Source organism: Vespula pensylvanica, chromosome 9 (assembly GCF_014466175.1).
Source record: "Vespula pensylvanica isolate Volc-1 chromosome 9, ASM1446617v1, whole genome shotgun sequence".
Taxonomy (NCBI): domain Eukaryota; kingdom Metazoa; phylum Arthropoda; class Insecta; order Hymenoptera; family Vespidae; genus Vespula; species Vespula pensylvanica.
Window position 1 is genome coordinate 3,477,659 of NC_057693.1, and position 24,921 is coordinate 3,502,579.

The following is a 24,921-nucleotide window of genomic DNA, read 5'->3' on the forward strand; positions in this document are numbered from 1 at the left end:
TATATAAAACCGGAAGCATACCGGATTACTTATTTATGTTAAATTATAGCGATTAAGGATAATTATTTGTCTGATATTATTTTAACCTTGACCGAGAATAGAAAAGCAGGGAGCCTCGAGTCTCAACGCTCATATCGATCTATCGGTTATTTTTTTATTTTTTCTAACGGTCATGCTAAACATATCTTATTCACTTATCTTCTTATTATCGTCATTGTGTCATACCTTTACGCAGTATACAAATTATGGTAGGGGTGAGAGGAATAGATGAGTGAACGGGGATATAAAAGGAGGAAGGGAGAAAGTAGATGACGACGACGCAACGACTACGACACGAATTTATTTAAAAGTTCGAAAATTTTGTGACTTTGCTCGTTCGTTATGGAAATTTCGCTTTAGAGGTAATAATTACAAAAAGTTAAGGGAGAAATTGTTTTCTTCTTTTCTTTTTTTTTCTTTTTTTTTTTTTTTTTTTTTTTTTTTTAATGAATATTCTTTTTCTTGATCGTTTGCATTTTTCAATGAAATTTTGATTATATTTGAACGAAAATCGAATAATAAATATTAAACCGATTAATCGCTTTTTTTTTTAATACAACAAAACATAAATGATTCCCGTAACCTGGTTGTATTATAATTTGATTTTATAATAGAAAGAACGTAATTCGTAGCGTGCTCGTTAATCCCCCTTTAAGATGATTTGTCGGTCTAACGCGTGCTTCCGAACTTTCCACACCTTGAGTTCCCATTCCGTATAAATTCATCGTTAAAACAACGTCCATTCGGAGTTCTTATTTATTTATTTTCGATCGTCACGCTTAAAATATGTATTATCATTGTTCCTTCGTCACTCTTATTAGACATTAATTTAACATAGATATTTATACGTTACCCAAGGAGAGAAGGAGTAAGGGATACGTTCACGAAATAAATCTACATATATCATTCTGTTTTCCACAATTGTTTATTCGAGCTTTAAAACACAGAGAAATTCGAGTTCTACTCTAATTTAGATATACATGTTTTCTTGTAGATGTGTATTTTTGTTTTCTTCTTTTTTACTTTTTTCTTTTTGTCAGTCACGTTAATATTCACCTCACCATAATATAAATAAGATAATGTAGTGATAATTTTTTTTTTATTTTATTATTAACACAATTATTAAAAGTTTTACTGTATCAAACTAGAGATACACAAAATGATAGATGGGTAGATAGAGCGAGCGAGCGCGAGAGAGAGAGAGAGAGAGAGAGAGAGAGAGAGAGAGAGAGAGAGAGAGAGAGAGAGAGAGAATTAGAAAGAGAAAACAATGGTTTCATTTTCTCGCGTATATTACGTTGGAAATAATTGATAACGCGGTGAACAAGCTTCTGAATAAATAAATATTAAATCGTTTGTAATTCGTTAGAAAGTTACGTTATACGTTTCATCGTAGATATTTCTGAATTATTGCGTTACTTGAATGATCGAATTGCCGGGTATGCGGTTTATGTTGAAATTTATTAAGATCTATATCGAGTAGTAACCTCGATATTCATTCATCCCGCCGTGCGACGGGAAAATAGAAGGCTTGTGACGTCAACGTAGGCGTTAAGGTGTCGGTAGCCTAACCGGAGAGGTAATTCGATCAATGGAACATCGTGGAATGAGGTGAAAATTGCACGGTTTACGCCCACGTTCTCGCGAGCGTTCTTTACGTCAATGCTGTATAAGGAAGTAAAGAGAAAAAGAGAGGGAAAGAGAGACAGGGAGAAAGAGAGATTTTCATAACTTTTGCCTTATAATCAACTTCATAATGGATTATAGTAATAATAAACAGTGATGCATAACGCAGACATGATTATTCTGAAGGTATACATGGTATTTATAAATGGATACATCTGCAAAAGGAGAAATTTATTTTTTATCTTTTTTCTTTTTTTCTTAGAATGTACGTGTAGGAATTAAAGAATATCTCGAAAAAATATAGTCGAGTCATTTATTGCGACTCAGCGATCTTTTTATAATCGTCGAAATTCTTGAGAAGCTTCATCGTTATCGATGAACGTATCAATTTAATCGATTTGATGAAGACGAGAAAGAAAAAGGAGGAGGAGGAGAAGAAGGAGAATAAGAAGAATAAGAAGAATAAGAAGGAAAGGATAGGAAAAAAGTACGTTACGTTGGCCTTTGCGCTTATCTCAGGGATAATAATTTCAAGCTCGATCGCACGCGACTTTACCTTGACTCTGAACTTTGGCGAGCGTTCATGGTACATATATATGTGTAAGGTACCTACGTATGTATGTGTATACGTAGACTACCTGTCTCGCTTGCACTTAGATTTTCTACGATTTTGCTATGATAAAATCAATGAAGAAAACTTTATAGTTTCGTGACTGAAATATATAATATTGTATTATCTAGAAATATAGCTTCGTAGGAACCTCTATAAGAATTAAAAAGAATATATTATTTATTTCTTTCTTTCTATGATTTCTTTCGACGTTTAGATTAGAAAAAGAAGAAGAAAAAAAAGAAAATAAAGTAAGCTTTTTATCTTGTAAAAGTAGACGGTGTTAGAACACTTATGGAAGAGTAGCACTCAGGAGATAAATATTTTAAGAGCCATCTCTTGCTGTTAGTAGTATAAGCAACTTTGCCATCGTAGTACGCTTTTAAGCATTACGTAGCTTTAATCGTTGATCACTGATCCAGATCCTCGTCCATTAGACGACATAGATGTTTAAATTGAACTAGCTAAGTTATACAGCTAGAAGGAATATATTATATTAACGATCTATGTTAATGATCTAGGTTAATGATCTAGCTACTACTTCGTATCCGTCCTTACCTTTCGAATTATATATCATGATTATGTTTTATTCGTCTAAAGTGCGATGATAATGACGACGACGACGGGATGGACGGTTCGGTTTATGAACAGAATTATAGTTCTTTCTAATTAAATCTTAACAAGGACACTTGTTATTCAGTAGGTTTTACATGAAAAAAAAAAAAAAAAGAAAAAAATCCTCTCTCTCCCTCTCATGTCGATCATTCTGAAAATATATTTATTACATTACGATACATCAAGTCGTTACACTTTAATATAAATACTTTATATAGACGATGATAAAACTATTTCTAATTTCGTTAATTATTTAAAACTGTCTCTATTAATCGAATTATTACTGCTCATTGTTGATTATCGATAAAAAAGAGTCTCATTTATTGGCTCGAATTAAATATTTTTCTATATTAAATTAAATCGAATCTTCTTTATTAAGTTTTATTGTCTCTGATCGATGATCAAGAGCTTCGTTATGTTCGTTTGTTAATTCGTTCGTTCATTCGTTCCTTCGTTCGTTTAATTGTCGTAAGATGACACGCGGATGTTCGTTAGCTATATCTATGTCCAGAGATTTAAGAGGACGGGAGGGACTCGTTCCTGAATGAGAAGGCAGCTTCAGAGGAGTTCTGCAGTATTGATCGGCCCACTCTCGCACAACGGAATACACGCGGCACATCTCTGCTTCCTCCGAAGGCACCTTCACACCGACACTATCTACTATCGTGTCTTCTCCTCCCACATTCTCTCTCTCTCTCTCTCTCTCTCTCTCTCTTTCTATGTTCTCCTCCAGCAACCCCTAGGAGCGTCCAGGGGCAACTTCCAACACGGCCAACCCCCGCCGGCAAACAAGCTACCTTCCTCGTTCTCTCATCTCGTCAGTGTCAAGGTCGGGTCAGACTACCTCGAGAATCAAGGAAAGGGAAACACGCTTGATTGCTCTCTTACCACCCTTTTGCATTTTTTTCTTCTTCTTCTTCTTCTTCTTCTTCTTCTTTCTCTTTCGAAGTGATTCCTCCGCTCCGTTATTATTTCGATCGTAGTAATCTTCGATTTTATCTTTGTGACTTTTCTTTTTTTTCTTCTTCTTCTTCTCTTCTTTTTTCTATACCGGATATTTGTACGATAACGTATCCATCCCCTCCCTCCAAACCATCCATCGCGTCCCTTCATCCGCTCGATTTGTTTGTTCCATGAAGTCTTTTTTTTGTTGTTTGTTTGTTATACGCGATTAAAAATCGTATGAGCGTGATCTGCTGGCACGAGAGGAAAAGAGAGAGAGAGAAAGAAAAACATGTGTACTACATGGGAGAGGTCAAATATTAGTTATAGAAAATTTTTTTTTCACGTAGGTTCATAACAACCAACAGAAAGAAAATAAATATAAACGAGAAAATTTATGAAATTCTACTAAAACTAAAATAAATTTTTATTCGTTTTAGTCGTACTACGAAGTTATTAAATTTGTCGATTTTTATTGGCAAAAAGACAACGGGCTCATTGGGAATCTCGTTTTTATTAGACTTCAGACGTTGTCGACAAGATAGTAAATTTAATAATGATTATACTGTAGAATATATTTTCTGACAGGGTAAAATTAATTCGCTTAAAAACATAGACCGGTTATAAAAAGTATCGTATAAATCAAGGGTAGGGTGTCCCTTGCATTAGGTTGACCTTTAACTCCATTTACAATAGGGTTTGATCGATAAATAACGTTTTGTATCTTAGTAAGAAAACATTGTAGCTTTATTGGTATCCTTTATTGAAAATTTAATAGAAAATTACGAAATTAATTAATTTATATAATAATACGCATTATAGTTACATATATATATATATATATATATATATATATATATATATATAGAGAGAGAGAGAGAGAAAGAGAGAGAGTTATTTACATAGATCATATCATATTTCTGGATACTACGATCTAAGTTTTGCATGATTTAAACGAAATTAATTTAATCGATCGGATTTGAGAAGTATATATAGAGGTAAACTCTATTAATGACTCTTAAGGGTATAGTTTTTCATCAAGATAATATGAAACGAGACTATCTTTTTGCGGACTCAGCAAAACTAAAAGTAACCCAATTGTGATCTTTTCATCTATCTTCTATATTTGCCTGACATTGTTATTTATTCAGATTACCTAGTAAAATTATGAGTCCCTTGAAGATTATAAAATATATGTCGGTAGTTTTTAAAGATAAAAGATGGACAGATAGTTCTCGAGAAAGGAGAAACCACGCAGATAGCTAAAAATTATTGATTAAAATAATGCACATATTGTTTCGAATAAAACTTTATGTAGATAGATCAAAATAATAATCTTACTTATATACATAAATTTTAGTATTAATTTAATCAAAATTTATTTACGATTGATAATTTTGGAAGAATAAGAGAAAGAGAAAAAGGAAAGAAAAATACAAGAGAAAAACCCTCGTTTCTTTTGAAATTAAATAAAACAAAATTGATTTCATTCGAAAGATTGATCGACGATTTCAACAAATTTCCATGTTTCTATTTGGAGCATAACGTAACCAGTTACATAGTCCCGTTGCGATTTAAATGTCGAATAAATGCGACATTTGTATATTCTGCACATAAATACCGTAACACGTCAAAATACCGTAGTTATTCATGTATTTTCAATGAATGCTTTCAATGATACGGGTTTTACGAAAAAAAAGAAATAAATGAATAAATCAATAAATAAATAAAAATAGAGGAAGAAAACATTTCTAGTGGAAGTAAATGATATCGTCCAAAATGAAATAAAATGAACGGTTTTGGAACATATATATATATATATATATATTTATATATACACACACACACACACACACACATACACACATATCTATATTACAAACAGAATTGTATATATATATATATATTATCTTTTTTAAATAATATCAATCAAAATCTATTATTTAATAAAAATCTTATTGAGAACACGTTATAATAATCTTGTTATTGTATTGATTAATACAGGGAGTTCTATTGTTAAATGAATGCGATATATGTATATATATACAAGAGACAAACAATGTGAGAGAGAGAGAGAGAGAGAGAGTGAGATCGATTAACATACTGCTCATAAATTAACCACAGAGTTTGAGCATTCGGTCTGCATAGGGCAGAGAACTGCGATCGATGTCTGTGAAATGAAAGCCTTTTACTGTTGAGAATTCGCATAACTTGAAAGTTCAGTATCGTAAAGGAGACCCCTTGAAAATTATTTTCCGGCATTTAACGGGAGCCTTTCTAAAAGCATGATAGCGTTAGGTACGTTACTTCTCCGTTTAAATGGAGAATCGAGTTTCCGTGAGTATTTCTTTCCCTTTACCTACCTTACCACCAACCCTACGATGCGATCGAGCGTATAATCGTTTCCCGTCGCGTCGCTGACTCCATAAATCTTTTAAAAGCAAAGCTTATCGATCCAGGCGGGGACCGGCTTGACAAAATGGCCACTCGCTTGCACGGATGTTCTCCACGCTTTAATGCAACCCATCGTTTGAAACTTTTTAAACGTGACGGCTTAGATATTTTTTAACTATCGCGATGTAAATTTTTTTCGACGAACGAGTAAAAAAATTAAATAAATAAATCACGTTGATAATCTTTTATAGAAAAAAGAGAAATCAATTAAGAGGAGTAATATTTATACTTTATATCATTTTCAATTTCATATCGTTTCATTTTATATATAATTGATAATTTTATAATTTTAAAAATAATTTTTAAATTATTTAGAACGATCGAGAATGATCTAGAAAAAGCAAAAGATATAGTTACCGATGAAAGTCTATGAAGTTTTATCGACGACTTGATGATTTTTCTTTTCAACATTAATATAAATTTTCTTTCGTTTGCTCAAGGACGTTCGAAGATTTTGTTAGTTCGTAATTTTTTTTTAATGAGTAAAAATATTAAGTTGTATAGAATCGTCTTTGTGTATTTTACTTTTCACGATTGACTCTTTCATTTTTGCTAGGAAGTAAAAATTTTACATGACATTTACGTTTTCATCCTTATTCGCTGTTCTATAAAGGGTTTTCAAATGTTGTCTTTAAAAGAAAAATTTATCTTTTCTTTATAAAAATAACACATTTATTAGATAGAATGACGTATCATTTGTGTAGAAATCCTATCGCTTCTTATCCCACGGGAATATTTGGTCTTGACTAATTTATGAGAATCTCGATCGATAGCGAAGGTATCTTTGAAATTTAGGTCGTATAACCGACATTGAGAGCCGCGTAGGCATCTTCCCGCTCTCCCCTTTACCATCTTTGTTATATCATTTTAAGGCTCCTCTCGTCGATAATTCCCTTAAACACGACTAAAGATTTTAGAAAGGATAGGATAGTGATAAAATAATCGATTTATATTCGCGAAAGGTACGCACCGATAAACGATTTTAATTTCGTGAAATTAATCGACTCGTGCGATATAGAAAGAAGTGCGTATTTAATAGTATACATCTATTTTAATTACCATTATATTCGCGATATAAAATTCGCGCACAGTACATTTTTATTATGTTAGGCACAAGATATTTATCATAATAAAATTATAAACGAAAGATATTTTGAAGTTAAAAAAAAAAAGAAAACAAAACGGGGAAAAACCTTTAATAAAATTTAAATTGAATGAGTTCGATCGTTTCGAATTTTTTTTCTTTTTTTTATGCTTGCTTTTTTTTCTTTTTTTTTTTCGTTAAAAATAGTAAATCAATTCGTCAGTTCGCTTAATTTTTCAGGTCTGACCGTTCGGAGGTGGTGTAAGGAATGGCCAGCAGTACGGAGGACTACGGCTCGGAATTGCAGGAGCTGCAATGGGGTGGTGGTAGCGGTTCTCATTTTCTACGAAATAATTCTCATTTTCTGAGAAGTGGTAGCGGAGGCTGTTACGAGGCTGAGGATCTTGAACCAAATAGCAGGCACCATGCCGGTCAACACAGAGGATATTATAGTCCGCCTGGCACCAGTTATACCATTGTCGAAAGACCACCCAGTGCTCCTCATCATCACTCCTCTCATACGACACCTTACAGGCATCGAACTCATGCGACTTCCGGTACAGGTGCTATTTCACCGGAACAAGTACTCAGGTTCGATTATATTCCAATGTAATTTATGACTTTTATCGATAGGATTTTATCGATAGGATTTTACCATTTCGAACAGTTTCATAGAACAGTAATAATTTGAATTTATAGGGTAGGAAGAAAAAAAAAAGAGAAAGAAAAAGATTCACTTCGAGATGTCTTGTTCGAGTATTTAAAACATATTGCATATTGATGAAAAATAGTATCTCTTGAGATATCATATTTTGCAGACATTTTCCGTTTTTATAAAACACATCTGACCTTAATCTCCTAATATAATGAGATAATTACCTGTTATGGTTTATTTCGATTTAACTGAGAAAGTAACGTGGTAGGATCGTACAAAGGAGGTTAAGCGATGCGATTCTCGCTTTAGGAATCACAAAGGAATATTTCATAGTAACGAGCTTGCACGTACATAGGTAGGTATGTATTTGAAGTGGCGGTTCTGGTAGTAGAGAGCTCGTTTCCTTTGAAGTCACACACACACACACACACACACACATGTACACATGAACGCGTTTATAAAGTGAAAAGTTCTGTTTATTTCTTTTTTTTCCCATTTTCGATTTTACTCCCTTTCGATATCTCACCCCGTTACGAATATTTTCAATGGCTTTTGAGGAAGGTTCTATTTCTGTTAGATAACATCGGGCATTGCTATAGCAATAAAAGAGAAACAAAATATTTCAATTTTAAAGTTAACCCCGAGCAATTTCATTGAACGAAATATCAGGTTGTTCGGCAACGGTGTACCGGCGGAGAGACGTCAAGGTGAACGAAGGACACCTGCCTCGAGTCCAGCCAGCGTGGCCGCCGTGAGAAGTACGAGTTCTTCTCAACAAGGTCATCAATCGTCCGGTCAACAACAGTCCCAACAGCAACAACAACAGCAACAACAGCAGCAACAGCAACAGCAACAACAGCAACAACAACAGCAACAACAGCAACAGCAACAGCAAGGTCAGCAGGTTATAGGCTCGAATCCGCCAACTTCGCCAAGTTCGCAGCCTCTCAGTCTTCAGGAGCTCACCGTAAGGACAATAACCATGACGAGAGATCCACCGGACTCTCATCATGGATTTGGAATCTGCGTGAAGGGTGGCAAGGACGCAGGTGAGATCCGAAGTACCTTCAAGCTACCCCCGTCGCCGTACTTCGTGCCTCGAGAACGAGGTACTTTCGCAAACGTTTACTCTCTTCTTCTCTTTAGGTTCTCTTATTCTTATTCTTATTCGTTGTCTGCCGTCATTCTCAGCCATTGACACCGCTACCATTATTCCTTCATCTACTTACTTCCATTTTACCATTGACCACCCCTTTCGTTGACTTTACTCTCGAACCTCGATTCTCTAACACCCTCGTTTCTGTTTCGTTATTCTCACTCTCTTTGGCTCTCTTTTAGAACATAAATAAAAATCTTGTTTTACTCTGAACTGTTTTTTCTCTGTTTCTTTTTTTCTTTCTTTCTTTCTTTTTTCTTTTCTTTTTTTTTTTTTTTTTTTTATTATATCATTACTTCGTTCCGTTCCATTCGAATATTTGCTCTCTTATTCTCATATAACTTTCAGTTCTTTTTCTTTTCTTTCCTTTTTTTTTGTTCTTCTTCTTCTTCTTTCCTTTCCTTTATCTTCTCGTGATAACGTCGGACGTGGCGCAAAAGCTTTTCTTTTGTACGTTAAAGCGAGTAGCAATTTATGAAAATACTTTTTTAATTTTCTTCCTTTATTTCGAACTCGCTCGTACGTTTCGTTTTAACCTCTTTTACGAGCAACGGATCAACAGTCGGATCTTCATTTTTCCTTTTCCTTTCTTTTCTTTTCTCTTGTCTTGTCTTCTCTTCTGTTTTCTTATTTTATGGTATTTTTTTTTTATAAATGTTAGTCGAGAGCAAAGAGAGAACGAGCGCGAGTCGACGAAATCCAAGAAGAGGTGGGAGAAGGTTGAAAAGAGTTAACGTTTCCCGATCATTAAGCGTTTCCATTTGGCCGATGACGAACAACTTTTGCAAGAAAGAAAGAGAGAGACAGAGAGTAAGAAAGAAAGAGTGAGAGAGAGAGAGAGAGAGAGAGAGAGAGAGAGACATAATGAGAACGAGAGAACGAATGAGAAAGAGGAACTCGAGTAAGATGTGCGATTGAAACACTGAATCATTTGCTTCTCCTTCCTTCCTCTTTTTATTCCCTTTTTTCTCTTCTATTCCTTTTTCTTTTCTTTTCTTTACTTCTTTCTTTCTTACCTTTCAATTGGCAGTGAAGATTGCAAGAAACGTAGAAACTTTTATAACTGGGATCTCTTCTCCCTAAAGAAAGAAAAAAAAAAAGAAAAAAGAGAAAAAAGAAAGGAAAGAAAACAAATATGTCTTGGTGAACTGTTAAATCGGAGAACTTTTTTCGACGAGTCGAATAACATTTTTAGTTACTTCAAGCGCGTAAAGAAAAAAAAAAGGAACGTAAAAAGCTCCTTTACTCGAACAATTTACTCGAACAATTCGTAGTTGTTCCGACTCGATCGAAAGATCATATTTTTGGTTTATGATTATGTGATAGAGAGTTCAGCTCGTACGTGTCACTTAACTCGTGCAATCAACGATGCCGATTAATTAGTCCACGTTTCGATTGGTTTTGCCCATCGTGAAAGTCATTAGTCGGTGCTTTTCCACATTGACGATTCTAACGACGTGCTTTTCAAGCATTCGACGTTAGCGAGCTTTCCTACGTACTTCGATATGTCCTACGTTCATTACTTATTCTTTCAAGAAAATTTGATTGAATGATGATTGTGATATTATTTTTTATATTTAATTATTCGTCGATATACGATTTATGAAATTATTCGATATTTCAATATATTTCTTATATGAGAAAAAAAAGGTTAATCTTTTGTAGATATATTTTAATTTTTCTGTTTTAATTTTATCGTAATATATAATATATAATACAAATTAATTTCGACGAGACCAAATTTTCTGATGGGCTAACGAAAAAGAGTATGAATTGGAAAAACGTTTATGTAATATTAGAAAAGTTGATAACATAAATATCTCGCGAAATATTCTTTCTTATTTTCTCTCATTTTTTTTGAAAATCCTTATCTACATTATTCTTATGAAAATTTTCTATTCAACTTACATTTATTTGGAGCAAGCAAGCAAGCAAACAAGCAAGCAAGCACGACCACTATTTGAAACTATGGCTAAACTTCGCAATAATGTTATATCGTACATCAAAAAATTTTTAAGAGTTTAAACGATATAAGTATGCACTTGTATTATATTCCGACTAAATTAGAAAAAGTAGAAACAAAGTATTACAATTCAGCCTATTTTCTATATTATTTTTCACGCATATTGTACTGTATTTGACGTATACATTATACTGTTATTATATCTGGCAAGAAAAAGAAAGCATGAAAAAAATGAAATGAAATTCACATGCAATATTACAACCATAAATAAAGGACCACAATCTAGAATATATTAGCGAGTTTATCCTGTTTTTGACATAAAATTTCTTTTATATTCTTTCCGTTGGGCCCATCAGAGAATTGTCGTCGAGTATAGCGACTGGTTGATGTCTGTACATTGTTTTGAAAGAACAAAAAAAAAAAAAGAAAAAGAGAGAAAAATAATAAAAAAGAAATAAAAGGAAACCAATCGAACGTGATGCAAATGATAAAGTAAAAAAGAAGGGAGGAAAGAAAAAAGAAAGAAGAAGAGATAGATAGATAGAAAAGAAAGGAATGAAAAGAAAAGTGAAACAAAAAATCGTCGATAAGGATAAACCATGTTACTAAGGTTTTCCAAGAAAGCTCCCCGATTTGCGAGTCATCAAAGCGAAAAACTTTCGAAGGATCCACGTTTGAATACGACCAGATACGCTTTCTTGAATTCGTTGAGTTTGTAGATGTTGCTTGCAGAAAAGTCATCGCACTCGAGTTTGCCTTTTAACTTTTCAAGCTTCTATTCGGCGTATCGTACGCGTGCACACATTCGAAGACGAATGAAAGCTTTTCTTTTTTTTTCTCTTTTTTTCTTTCATCTTTCTTCGCGGTCCAATAGCGCCAACCGAAACTCCGTAGGTTGTTCTAATTTGTCAAATTTTCGTGGATCCTAACGAATGATAAACGTAAAAAAAGAGAGGAAGGTAGTTGAGCAAGACGAAAGTATATCATTTTCATGGGATATAAGTCAATTTGCGTGTTTTTCTTTCTTGCTTTCTATTTCGCTGTACCAGATGTGCAATCAGGTAATTCATCGGTGATATGAGAGAAAATATAGTGAGAATGTGAGAGAGAGAGAGAAAGAGAGAGAGAGAGAGAACAAAAACATACCGTTATCAAACCACCGAAAAATTCGAACGAAATCACATTTTTTCTTCTACCATGATAAAAGTTGATTTTTATTATTTCTTTTTTTTGTATTTTTTTCGCTCGAGTTTCTGTCAGTTTAATTGTCATTGAAAAATCCATCCGTGCGAGAGAAAACGAGAGAGAGAAAAAAAAGAGATAGAAATAGGTAGATAGATAAAGAAAGAGATAGACATAGAGAGAGAGAGAGAGAGAGAGAGAGAGAGAGAGAGAGAGAGACTTATTCACAGCATAGTTTGAAGTATTCGAATACGAGGTCGTTTCAATTTCCCGGTGGTTTTCGAGTATTCGATATACACTCGCGTCAGTAACGATCGATGTCGCATGAAGGTGTTATGCGCAGATCGGCCGGGCTTGAAACTAGATGGCGACTGTCGAAGAAGTGAGAGGAACGAAGCTGAAGGAAATATAAGATGGGAGGAACGCGAAGAAAAATTTTTTTTCTTGATGGTGCTCGTTTATCTTAGAAAGATCGACTTTTACTCGTTTTATTCTGTGAAATTGGTTGGATGGGAAGTGGGATCGGGGTAGAAGGGAGTTAGAAGGGTTCAAAAGATTATTAAACGTAAATCACTTTTCTTATATTTTTCTTCTCGTTTATCTTATCAGTCTATCAAAGACGACAACCGACGAATAGAACAAAATTGTGATGACTAAATTTTATTCTTACATTTATATACATATATATATATTTATTTATTTATGTATGTATGTATTTATCCATACATTTACATATTTTTATCGCTTACTTATCGTAGGCTAGTTTTGATTTTGTAAACGCGTTCGAGTTTAGATTGTGAAGCTTCGATAATCGAATAGCCATGGGACGGACGTACGTCGAACGTACGATAATATCGAAGCGAAATTGAGTTGTAATGGAGTTCCCAGAGTTCCGATGACAACACGGACCGTAAATGTCAATAAATTATGATACGCGTTACATCGTTTTCGATAAACTATCCCCGTCTCTATCTGCAGAAATGCAAAACGTTGCTTTATCAGCCTTTTATACTCTTTCAAAGGAACTATTTTTATTTTTCTATAAGATTTTGTCCCTATCTACACGTTCAAACGATCATGTAGATTAAATTTTATTTATGTCGGGGCTAGCCGTTCGGGGAATAATTTTCATGGTTCATTCGATGAACTTAAACGAAGTATATATAATGGAAATTCGATTTTCCAATTATATTCAATTTAGGTGGAATTTTTTTTTCTTTTTTCTTTTTTAGAAAGAAAACAAGTATCGATTTTTTTGTCGATTTTTATTATCAAAAACTTTTACTCTCTTTGACTTCAATGAAATTTTATTCGGATTAGTACGTATTGCTGTTGAACAAATTATTAAATCCTCTTATTTTTCTCTCTCTACTTTTGGTCGCCATCTTATAACGTGAATTCGCCAATCATCGAAAAAAAGATCTTTTCAAACACGGAATCGAAGCATCGGCTTCTGAAATCGGCACGTTTGCATCTTTCGTTGCATGACGATTATTTTAGTAATCGTGAATATGAATGTTATTAGAACAATTGCTGATTATCAATGGTGTATATAGTGATATGTCAGTGTGCACGCGCACATAGAAACTCTTATTCATTCATTGAAAATCATTTAAAGGGAAACACGTTCTTTTACGATCGTTCTATAATTAAATTTAATTAACAATTACAATTGAAACGTTTCATTGTCAATTTAGTCGCAAATTAATTAATTACATTTTTGTATAAATGAATTATCAATGATTAGGTTTTCATTGACGTAGTTCGTCATTGATTTACATCGTGTCTATGAATAAAAAAACGATTCAATTTATTTACGTCTATCTAGGAAGTAGCTCATCAATGATTCAATGATGCACGCTCATGAATTATTTCACACTCTACGCAATTTAAGACAAGTCGTAGATCATATATGAATTCTTTAAATATTCTGTAGATATATCGAAATAACATTGAAAATCGTTTTCTTCGTAGATACATTTAAATATCATTAAAATTATTTTTGTTATTGTTAACTAATGGAAAAAGATAAAAATTGAATTTTTAATTTTTACATTGACAACGAAATATTTCAATCGTAATATCGATTATGTGTGATATAAATATTGTTTGATAATTTATTGTAGGAGAGGGAAAAGAACGAACAAACGATGAATTAGTTTGTACGTTTTAAATTTGGGGATTTAACAAGTCGATTGTTCTTTCTGTTTAAGGGTTAGATTAATTTATGGTATATGAGGACTCTTTCGTAACACTTAGCTCGTTGATTCGAATTAGAAAAATTAATTATCGGGTGGCGTTAGTCACCCTTCGACGATTACAGTGGAATAGAGTAGAGTATTAGACGACTTCGTTTCCTTACGGAACGAAGTTTTCTTCGGAGAGAAACTAACGACATCGGAGTCTTTGCCATCGGCTTGATTTTTCTTTCGAAACTTCTTAATTTCAAGACTTCGGATCGCGCTCTTAATGAAGATTTTTTTTTCTTTTTTTTTTCTTTTTCTCTTTTCTTGTTTTTCCTCAAATCGACCCTTACCAGAGACTTCTTTTGAAAGGGTTCATTTACGAGATAATTATAACTTTTCCATTTTCTCGAATAAATGTCATTTGCATCATATAATAATGATTCACGATTTATTCTTGTACTTAATATAAACGAAAACAATTTAATTCATTTATTGCACTAGCACGATGAAAGATCGACACTTTCGTTCTTTTATTTTTTTTCTTCTCATTCTTCTTCGTACGTATAAATGTAATATCCTTACGTTTTTCTGCATGTTTTTATTTAAGTGTATTTACAATAAATATATGTATGTAGTATGTATATTAAATTTTATACACATATACTTGCACACACACATATATACTTCGATACTGACAACAATGTTCATGCATTTGCATATTCGATCTTTCTTCGATTTCTATTTTCACATTCTATATACACGAGATCTTTCTACTCATGCCAAATGTAAATGACGAAAAAAAAACTGCGAGGAGATTAGGTGATAAATAAAAAGAATAAATAAATAAATAAACGGAACGAAAAAATAGAAAAAAATAAAAAGTAAAAGTAGATTACTTAAGTTGAATCCAAGTTTCAAATTCAAATAAATCACGAAATGTATCGGAAAATAAATATTACGACATGGGTAGAAAATTTGAGCACGCACCGTTCGCGGAACAGTAGCTTGGCAACTTTTTAGTCTGATGGAAAGTCTGCGAATTGTTCTCAGGGGTGGGTGTCTATATCTCGAGAGTGGAAGAAGGTTCAGTGGCCGAGCGAGCTGGACTCAGGCCAGGGGACACCATTTTAGAGGTGAATGGCACACCCTTTCATGCGGTGACCCACGAGGAGGCCCTCAAAGTGAGTTTAATTTCTTGTTTATCCTCAACGATTTCATATTTCTCTTCCTCTTGAAAATTATCATCATCATCATCGTCATCATTGAACTTCTTTTCGAAATTTTTTATCCAAACATTTTCTAACGCGATTAAAAATATTTCAAACGTTTTAAATTATCCATCTCTATTGAGAAACGTATACATATATATGTACATATATGTGTGTACATGTATCTATGTATACGTAAGAATGTATCATTGGAAAGGCTGAAAAATATTGTCCATTAGCCGACTCAGGTCGAGCTTGCAGTTTTCTACGTATGAAATATGATCGATGACCTTGCGGATAAAAAATATATGTAGGTATAGCCGAGCTTGGAAGCACTGAAATGGTTTTAACTCTCTCGACGTCTCGTTATCGCGAATGATTTGTCCATCGTTCGTATATGCATTATGCAAGTTCATATATTACAAGATAGCTTGTTATCTACATATGAAAAGTTACCTATCATTTAGTGTACTTTTCGGATTGCCACATTAATTATATGTTGAATCTTGTTTTATTCAACGTTACGTTAACGATGGTATATCAAAGTTGTATATATGAATGAACTTGAACATACGAGTTAAATAAACATTTTATCGTTTAATAGTTTAGAGAATTTATAAATCGACCGTATAAATTATTCGATGTTACATCAAAATTCATCGATTCGCATTCGATTACAAACGATCCAATTAAAAGTCGACTGTAAATTAACTCGTATACGAACTCATCGAACGGATATTTATGATCGACCTTAGAAGGTCTATCGATCGTAGGTGTCATCGAATAAGATTCGTTTCGATCGAAAATATCGAATAAAACGCAGATAGTACTTACTCATTTATATAGTATAGAAGAGATTATCTCGACATTAATATTTTCATTGATAATTTCTTAATCGATCCGATCGATTTTTCATTGATGGAGAATCATTATCGACTTGAGTATTATTTAGATAGAAATCCATAATAATCATTTCGAAGGAGTTGGATCGATTACAGCCGATAAGATCAATGATATTCTTTTTCGAAGGGAAAAAACTTTGCTAAAATTAATAATCGATTATTAAAACGAAGAAGAGGAGCAGAAGGAAAAGATTAAATATTAAAGATAACGAGTCGTCCTTGACGCGTGGACCGGATCGATGATAGATAGTTAGATAGATAGATAGATAGATAGATAGATAGCTGTTATGTATCTATATGGAAAGAGGGTAAAAAATATCTACTTAGAAGAATCGAAAGGGAAACGGATAGCTGACGAAGATCGAAAGAAATGTACATAGCTCGGAGCTATGCCATTCGTCTAATATTTCCTAACTGTAAAACGTTACGGTACAATGTGCGATGGTTATCACTGTACCTCCCGATAACAGCTCGTCATCATACTTTCCATAGTAGCTCGCTTAGTTTCGAGACAAAAGATTCTCGACAATGGCACATCAGGATATCAGAGGGACTACCTTGATATAAAGAGAGCACGAGGCGTTAGCTTCGGGATCTACCAAAAAGAGCTAACGGTGGGATACTTCTTGGATATGCGCTAAATCCTCCTAATGCTACTTCTAATCCTACGCTGTATTTCGCTACGTCGATCCTACCTCTTTGCTTGGCTACTATTCTTTTGTATTAAGCCTTTTCTCTTTCTCTTTCTCTTTCTCTTTCTCTTTCTCTTTCTCTTTCTCTTTCTCTTTATCTTTCTCCTTTTCTCTCTCACTCTTTCTGTTTTTCAAAAATCCTTTAAAACTAGCAAGAGTAGTTTGATCTTTTCTTTTTTCCTCTCTTTTCTTTTCTCTTTCGATCATAGTTATCGTATCAACGCGATAAATTTCAAAATTTTTTTAACTTAGAAATTAATTATTTCAATTAGGAATTAATATTTTTTTTTTTTTGAATTAAGAACAAATTCTACTCTACATCTTTCAATAAGAATTATCTTAATGTTTCTTGTTCTTCATTTGATAGATTTTTTATATTTAGTTATATATATATATTTTTTTTTTTTTGGAAGCAAGTTATTATCGACCCATCTGTGCGAATTTAACAGAAACGGAACTTAACAGTACTTTTAATACTTTTACGACGAATCAGAAGTATATCAGACTTAGTTTTCCTCATTTTTATAATATTTTCTCCATTCTTCTATATATTGACTTTCTAAATCAGGAAAAATCGTCAAAATTGATTACCTGCCGTTGATTCAATCTGACAATTCTATTTTTTCTTTTGTGCGACAATGATACTTTCTCTTTTTCCAATTCATTATTTTTAATATCATGATTATCGTGATTGTACAATACTCGAACTATATCAGAATGATTTTGTATTCCAAAACGTTTCGTTGTCGAGAAGGAGAATATGTATATATATTTTCTTATATATATTCAAACTATAAAAAGAATATATGAGTAAGATTTATTATGAAACTTTTCTTAGGAAGAAACTGCACTTTTGCAACGGACAAGTTACTAAAGCTTGTTATTTATTCGATAGATCTTTTTTTTTCTTCTTCTTAGACCATTAGAGTTCCTCTCTTTCCCTCTTTTTTTTTCAAATTTCTTACTTTTCCATCTTATATTTTTTCTTTCTTTTCTGCGACGAGTTTAAATTAACATTTCAATTTATTTTCTTAACATCTCGAATGATGTTAGTTATTTGTACCAAAAAATTATATTTATATAGTCATTAGAATCGTAAAATAAACTTCATTTTTTTAAGGAATGTTTTTTTTATAATCTATCTTCTTAAAGCTCGTAAATATGCTGACGATCATAAAATATTCTTAAAAGGTCAACAATCGTTAAAATAGAATTGCATTGATCGGTTCGTTAATGATAGAAAATGATTGAAAAATTCTCATTTTTAATAGGATTTAATAGCTTATAACGCGATAGTCTATGTAAGAAGACTTTACCTCTATATCTATAGAAATTTATTCGCTGCTGGTTGTATCGATCGTAAAAGAGGACAAAACCTCGTCCTTCGTGGTTTACGTCAAAGAGATAGGCGTTTGCGACGGCCATCGCACGAGCGAAGAAAGATAGTTAGTCATTAATTATCTTAACGTGGTAATGCTCGAAGTTCGAAGCTATTGATCGAAGGTATCGATTCATTCATTTCACGATAAAATTAATCCATCGTGAGAATGTGTTAGAAGCGAGTCAATTTATAGCCTCGACTATCTCGAAATAATAAGAAAAATAATAGTAATAAAAAATAAATAAAAACACATACAATTCGTTGTAATACTCATATCAAATTCATCAAACATTAAAGAAAACTAAAAAATATAGACATATATATATATATATATATCATTAATAGAAGAGTTGAAGAAACAATAGAAACAAATAAGATCATTACGATCATTTTTTGAATCTCCTAAAATTATACCAAAATCAAGAGTCTTAATTTACTAAATCATAGGAATAAAAAAATCTTAATAACGTTAGATATAATCGGTCTAATAAATAAATAAATAATAGTCGAGAAATTTGATCAAGGACGTTTCCCGAAAATAAATTCTGCGAAAATCGGTCTGCTGTTAGTGGGTAAAAGAAAAAAGAAATAATAACAATAATAAAAGTAATAATAACAAGAGAATAAAAACACTAGAGATACACGCGTAGATCGCACGTAAACATATAAAATGATCTCCCTTTCTTATCACCTTCCATGTTATACATATGTATACATATGTAAATAAAAGAATCATCATTGTGTCGGTATCGTTGTATTGTATCGTTTCGTTGAAAACGGCTGGCTAGGTCTTATCCATGCGTTGTTGTTTTTCTTTTTTTCTTTGTTTTTCTATCCGAGTTTATCGATCGACGTTAAACGACGAGGAAGACACGGAAGGAAATAGAGGATTAAATTGCTCGGCTTGTCGTTAAGAGTAACGGTGGTAACGGCAGCCAGTTATTCCATAATGGCTTGTAGACGTTTCAAGATAGCACGATCGAGACGAATCCTGGAAGGAGAAGGAAATATAAGAAGGAATATAGGCCGATACGCATAAGGAAACCCTCGTAGAGACGCGTAAACGAGCGTCGTCCTCTATCTTTCGTCGTCATTCTACTTTATTCTCTTCCTCATCCTCCTTCCTGGCTTCTCATCCTCTCACACTAACACCACCATTCACCATCCACCATCCACTATCTACTATCCACCATCCACTGTCCACCCCCATGTTTTTTTTTTCCTTTCTTCGTCCTCTTCTTCCTTCTTCCGTTGAAACTTCTTTGCGACATCCTGGCGCCAGTCTTTCAGGCGCCCTTCTTCGCCAAAGCACTATCATTTATTTTCCCTTATTGTTAAAGGGTGTGTCGAAGCTACCGTCTTGATAATCCTACGAGGATATTCTTTACAATCCGTATTAACTAATTTTACTTCGTATTTTCTTTTTTTTTTTTTTTTTTTTTGAGAAATCATGATGGATCAGTTTTTTTTTCTTTTTTTTTTTTTTTTCTATGGATATCATGTAATCAAACGACGCGTATTTTTTTGGATCAAGTGCGATCACATTTTTTTCTTTTTACTTTTTAGAAAAGAATAAATATTAGCTATAACTTTCTTTTTTATAATACTTTCTAATAGTCTTTTAAAATCATGCATAGAAAATGTATTAGTTTTGTAATATTTTTTATAGAATTGTATGAAAATCTATATTGTTGTATATATAAAATTATAATTGATCTATCTGTTTATTATAATTTTACAAAAATAAGTTTTAAGGAATCAATTACATTTGTAACATAGTTTGATTATTCTTTTTGAAAGTAAAGTTGGATATTAATTATAACTGTCTATAAAAATTCATTAATAGATAATTTACGTATCACTACAATGGAATACGAAATCACGTAAATACCTGCATATGTATCTATCTATTTAGATTCGATTTAGAGCAAGTAATCAACTCGTCTTTATACTCTAGCACGATCTTAAGAGATGTTATCTATAATACCAGGATTCAAATTGGTACGAGCTGAAATAACTTCGATCCTTCTACGATAATCGAAGATTATATTTTTTAAATTAATTTTCACATTTTTGTCTTTTTTTTTTATATAGATACATCTATATATTTCGTTTCATCGAAGATAAATTATTTTTATTTACGAAGTAATTCAGAAAAGTATAGAATGCAAAGCTATAATGATTTATTTATCTAACGATTTAAAATATTTTTTCATCACATAATCGAAATTTTATTCTAATCGATGTGAATATGAAAATGACTTCATTAACATATTTATAATCGATTAAAACGAAACAGGATCTAAGTATGGATAATTTTACGTGTATGCGTGTATGCATATGTGTGTGTACGTATAAGAAGGCCGAAATTTGATGTGACTTTGTCGATTTACATGCGATATTAAAGATAACTTTTAGCTTCTAAATAAGTAAGTACATTGAATGGAAGTGTCGAGATTTATAATAACGAAACTTGTACTTAATTTCGTGAATTATTTAATTAATTGTCATATTTAATAGTTCCTTTTTGATATATTTCATGTTCGAATCGATAAATTTCTTTTTTTACGAAACATTGAATTTACAATACTTCATTTCTTTACTTTAAAAAAAAAGATCTATAGATCTGCATAGGTAGATTTATATATATATAAAAAGAGAACAGAAGATAGCTTTGCATCAAATTAAATCTACTCTTTACAAACGTAGATACGTTTTTATCGTATTCGTATCAATATTTGATATCATGCATGCATGGGGCCGTATCGTAAATGTATCGTAAATTATAACGTAGTAATATCGAAGTGTTTACATGAAATCGTTGATATTATTATAGAGATCGATGAAGCTAATAAATAAATTAATTAATTAATAAAATAAGAAAGATAATTAAAAGATAAAAAGAAAAAAGAAGAGAGTTAAAAATATTACGATGCTACGAAAGGAGTCGTCATCTTTTCATTCATTAGTATGCCGAGAGAAATATTAAAAATGTTCGAGAGAATAAAATTTCTATTAATGTAAGGTGGTTTATTACATGGGAGACGGTGATTAAGCATCGTTACGATCGTATAATTACGACGTCGTCTTATTAAAGTCGGTCGTGAGTTATTATCATTTTTTGTAAGATATCATCGTTAGTTCTGTCAAATGGTGGTTGTCTGACAACGTTAGTAATAAGTAGTTGGATTCGTTCGAATATAAATAATTATTTACGAAGGAAACGTAAATACGTATAAGTACGTATGCGTGTATAAAAGATAATAATCGAATTTTCGAATGACCTAGTAATGATCGTTCGGACAATGTATCTACTTCTTTATAATGGAATCTTTTGAATAATTTATATATCCGCTTAAGGTCATACTCGACACGCGATTTCGATCCTAAAAGAAATCGATCATACGGAAGTCCAAATTTATAACACGATCACGAGCATTTTCCTTTATGACGTAAAGCTTAGCCAGGAAATCGATCGTTTCCTTCTTTGAATTCATAAAGGCCATCCCATCGTTTTTACTTTCTTTATGAATCGTTTCTCTCAACGTTCTCAACCATTTATTTATCGATCGATTTAACACGATTTTTTACTCTTTTCTTATAATTTCTTTTTTCTTCCTCTCTTCTTCCTTTTTTATCCTTCTTTCCTTTCTTTCTTTTCTTCTCACGCTCGATTTAAGATCATCGTTCTATCGACTTAGTCGTACGAAAAATTTATCGTATATAATGGATTACTGTAATATATAATGCGGTTACTATCATTATTCAACGGATTTCTCGATGTCTTTTGGCATAGCTCCGTTGAATATTTATCTCCATTGCCGCTCTTTATTATTCATGATTTTGCCCGGACGAAATTCGCCCGGCGAATTCTGGAATTAGCCAAGCTAATTTTCTAGCGTAGACCTTGTTCATTCAGAAACTCGTTAAAACTGAAATTCAACCGAGTTCATTATGATCTTATGGATCAAACGACGGCTATGATGCGATGGGATTACAATCTCTTTGAATTCTAAACTTCTTCGGAATAAGGGTTAACTATTTTTCTGTCTTTTTCTTTTCTTTTTTCTTTTTTCTTTAAGAATTTTCATTACACAAATATATTTTTTTCGATATATTATATATTTCTATTTTTTTTTTTCTTCATGAGATCCAAATGTATCTCTAGAAAAAGAAATTCATTCGCAGTATATATTACTCTTCAATAAATTGAAAATTGTTAATTTCAAGTTGTAATGTAACTTAAAGTAAAATTAAATTTACTCGTTGAATTCATTTTGCTGTTCTTTGATATTATAATTAAAGGAAAAAAAAAAAAAGAAAGAAAAAGCACAATGGTCCTATTTACAAAAGTCGAAGTGACTTGACTTTTTAAAAAGTCAAGAGCCTTTTTATCGAAAAAAAACATGTTTTGAGAATTGTCTTGCCAATTATTATTATTGTAAGTTATCGACGATTAGAAACTGTTAAATTTTTCTACGTGATTATTTTTCGGATCGTGTTGTGATAAATATCTTAAAAATCATGATTATGGTTCCGAGAACCATTCTATACATTATTTATATATTCATAATGAATTTCTTTTTCTACATATATTAGACTGTACATTAAGATTGTATATATATACACACACACACATATGTATACATGTAAATAGCCTTATATTTTTATAAAAAGAAGAGAATAAAAAGATTCTTGAATAAAAAAGAAGAAACTCCGAGATCAAAAGGAAAGAAAGAAAGAAAAATATTGTATAAAAAAGAGGAAGGACATTACCTTTCTTTCATTTTCTTTTTTTTTTTTTTTTTTTTTTTTTTTGATAAACCGAATAATGTCCCTTCTTTATTTCCGATCGTTTCGATAACGTCGACGTGTTTCGCAATAATGGGAGCATATATACCAGCCGTTGGCACATGGAACCGTTCCACCTATACGTTTATGGCGCCCTGTGGTTAACATAAGCGATCTTTGATCCGCCCATTCCTGTTCCATTCTTTTTTCATACCACAAGATTTATCGCATCGGTTAATGTAATCCATTCTTTCTACTATTTTTTCCTCCTGGCTCTCTTTCCTCCCTCATTCATACCTATCCCGACTCGACTTTCTTCTTTTGCGTTAGCATTTTAATTACGAATTTAAGAGCTGCTATTTTTGATCGTAGAATTCTGGTATAGAATCTATGTATAATACTAAACGAGTTATAAGAGAGATAGGAGTTTCTATTTAGGAAGCAAATAAAATAAAATATCAAACATAGTCCTTTGCAAAAGGGATTTATTAGTTTGGTAGCTTACACACATACACACACACACTTAAATAATCTTTTATAGATATATACATATATCGTACTTCGTCGATCCTAAAAGAAAAAGAAAAAAAAAATGCACAAAAGAAGTAAAGACCATTATCCTTTTACATTTTGTTTTCCCATTACATATATTTGTACATAAGAAAAAAATCATCTTTCCTTTGCTCGGAGATCCTAAAGGAGGACTCGGATCTGAGCTCGATCAAGCTCGCTGGGTCAAGGATAGGCAGGATGTGACGTCACGGGCTGCGAGAAGATCGATATCCTCTTGCCGGCTCGTTCGTGTGCTGCCGTCACCGCCGACAAACGCACTATCTCTCTTCTCTTTATTGACCTTACTATCAAGGCAAATTCTCTCCTTATTCGAAAGTATTATTTTCTCTTCCTCTCTCTATCTTTCTCTCTTTTTTTCTCTCTTTTTCGTCTTCAAGAAAATCGCGTTCGAACGCTCAGTAAAAGGCTCTTTTGCTACCGATTTCACCAAACACAATGGCTACCAGTCGTCTCTATCCCTCTTTCGTTATTTTTCATTCTTTTTTCTTTTTTTACTTTCTTTTTTCTTTTCTTCTTCTTTTTTTTTTAAGGATATCCTTTTGCCTCTTCCTTTCAAAAAGAATTCTTTCCTAATGAAAAGCTCGAGCTTTCTTACAAGCCACTCGCCTCCATCTTCGACGCTTTCGATACAACACAATACAATGCGTCTATTGTTTGTTTGTGTGGAGATAACATGTAAATATTACTACTACTATTACCATTGCTACTACTATTGCTGCTGCTGCTGCTGCTGCTGCTGCTGCTGCTGCTGCTGCTGCTACTGTTACTGTTGCTGCTGCTGCTAGTTCTGCTACTATCTGATTTTCTTTTCATTCTCTAGAATTATCCAACTCGTAAAAAGTCGTGCTCGAGGAAAAATCAT

The 24,921-nt window shown here is 32.6% G+C and overlaps 1 protein-coding gene across 12 annotated transcripts in view; it reads left to right on the forward strand.

Moving 5' to 3' along the window:
* The window catches only part of LOC122631596 (whirlin), a 74,888-nt gene that overhangs the window by 14,821 nt on the left and 35,146 nt on the right, over positions 1-24,921 (forward strand). For 7 of the 12 annotated variants that reach the window (XM_043817489.1, XM_043817493.1, XM_043817488.1 and 4 more), the window contains exons 2-4: positions 7,611-7,961; positions 8,695-9,134; positions 15,545-15,693. In XM_043817489.1, the coding sequence (XP_043673424.1) occupies positions 7,639-7,961; positions 8,695-9,134; positions 15,545-15,693 (912 nt within the window). In that variant the 5' untranslated portion in view covers positions 7,611-7,638. Of the gene's footprint in view, positions 1-7,610; positions 7,962-8,694; positions 9,135-12,193; positions 12,206-15,544; positions 15,694-24,921 lie in introns of all 12 variants that reach the window. The other 5 variants (XM_043817494.1, XM_043817495.1, XM_043817491.1 and 2 more) reach the window with 4 other exon arrangements.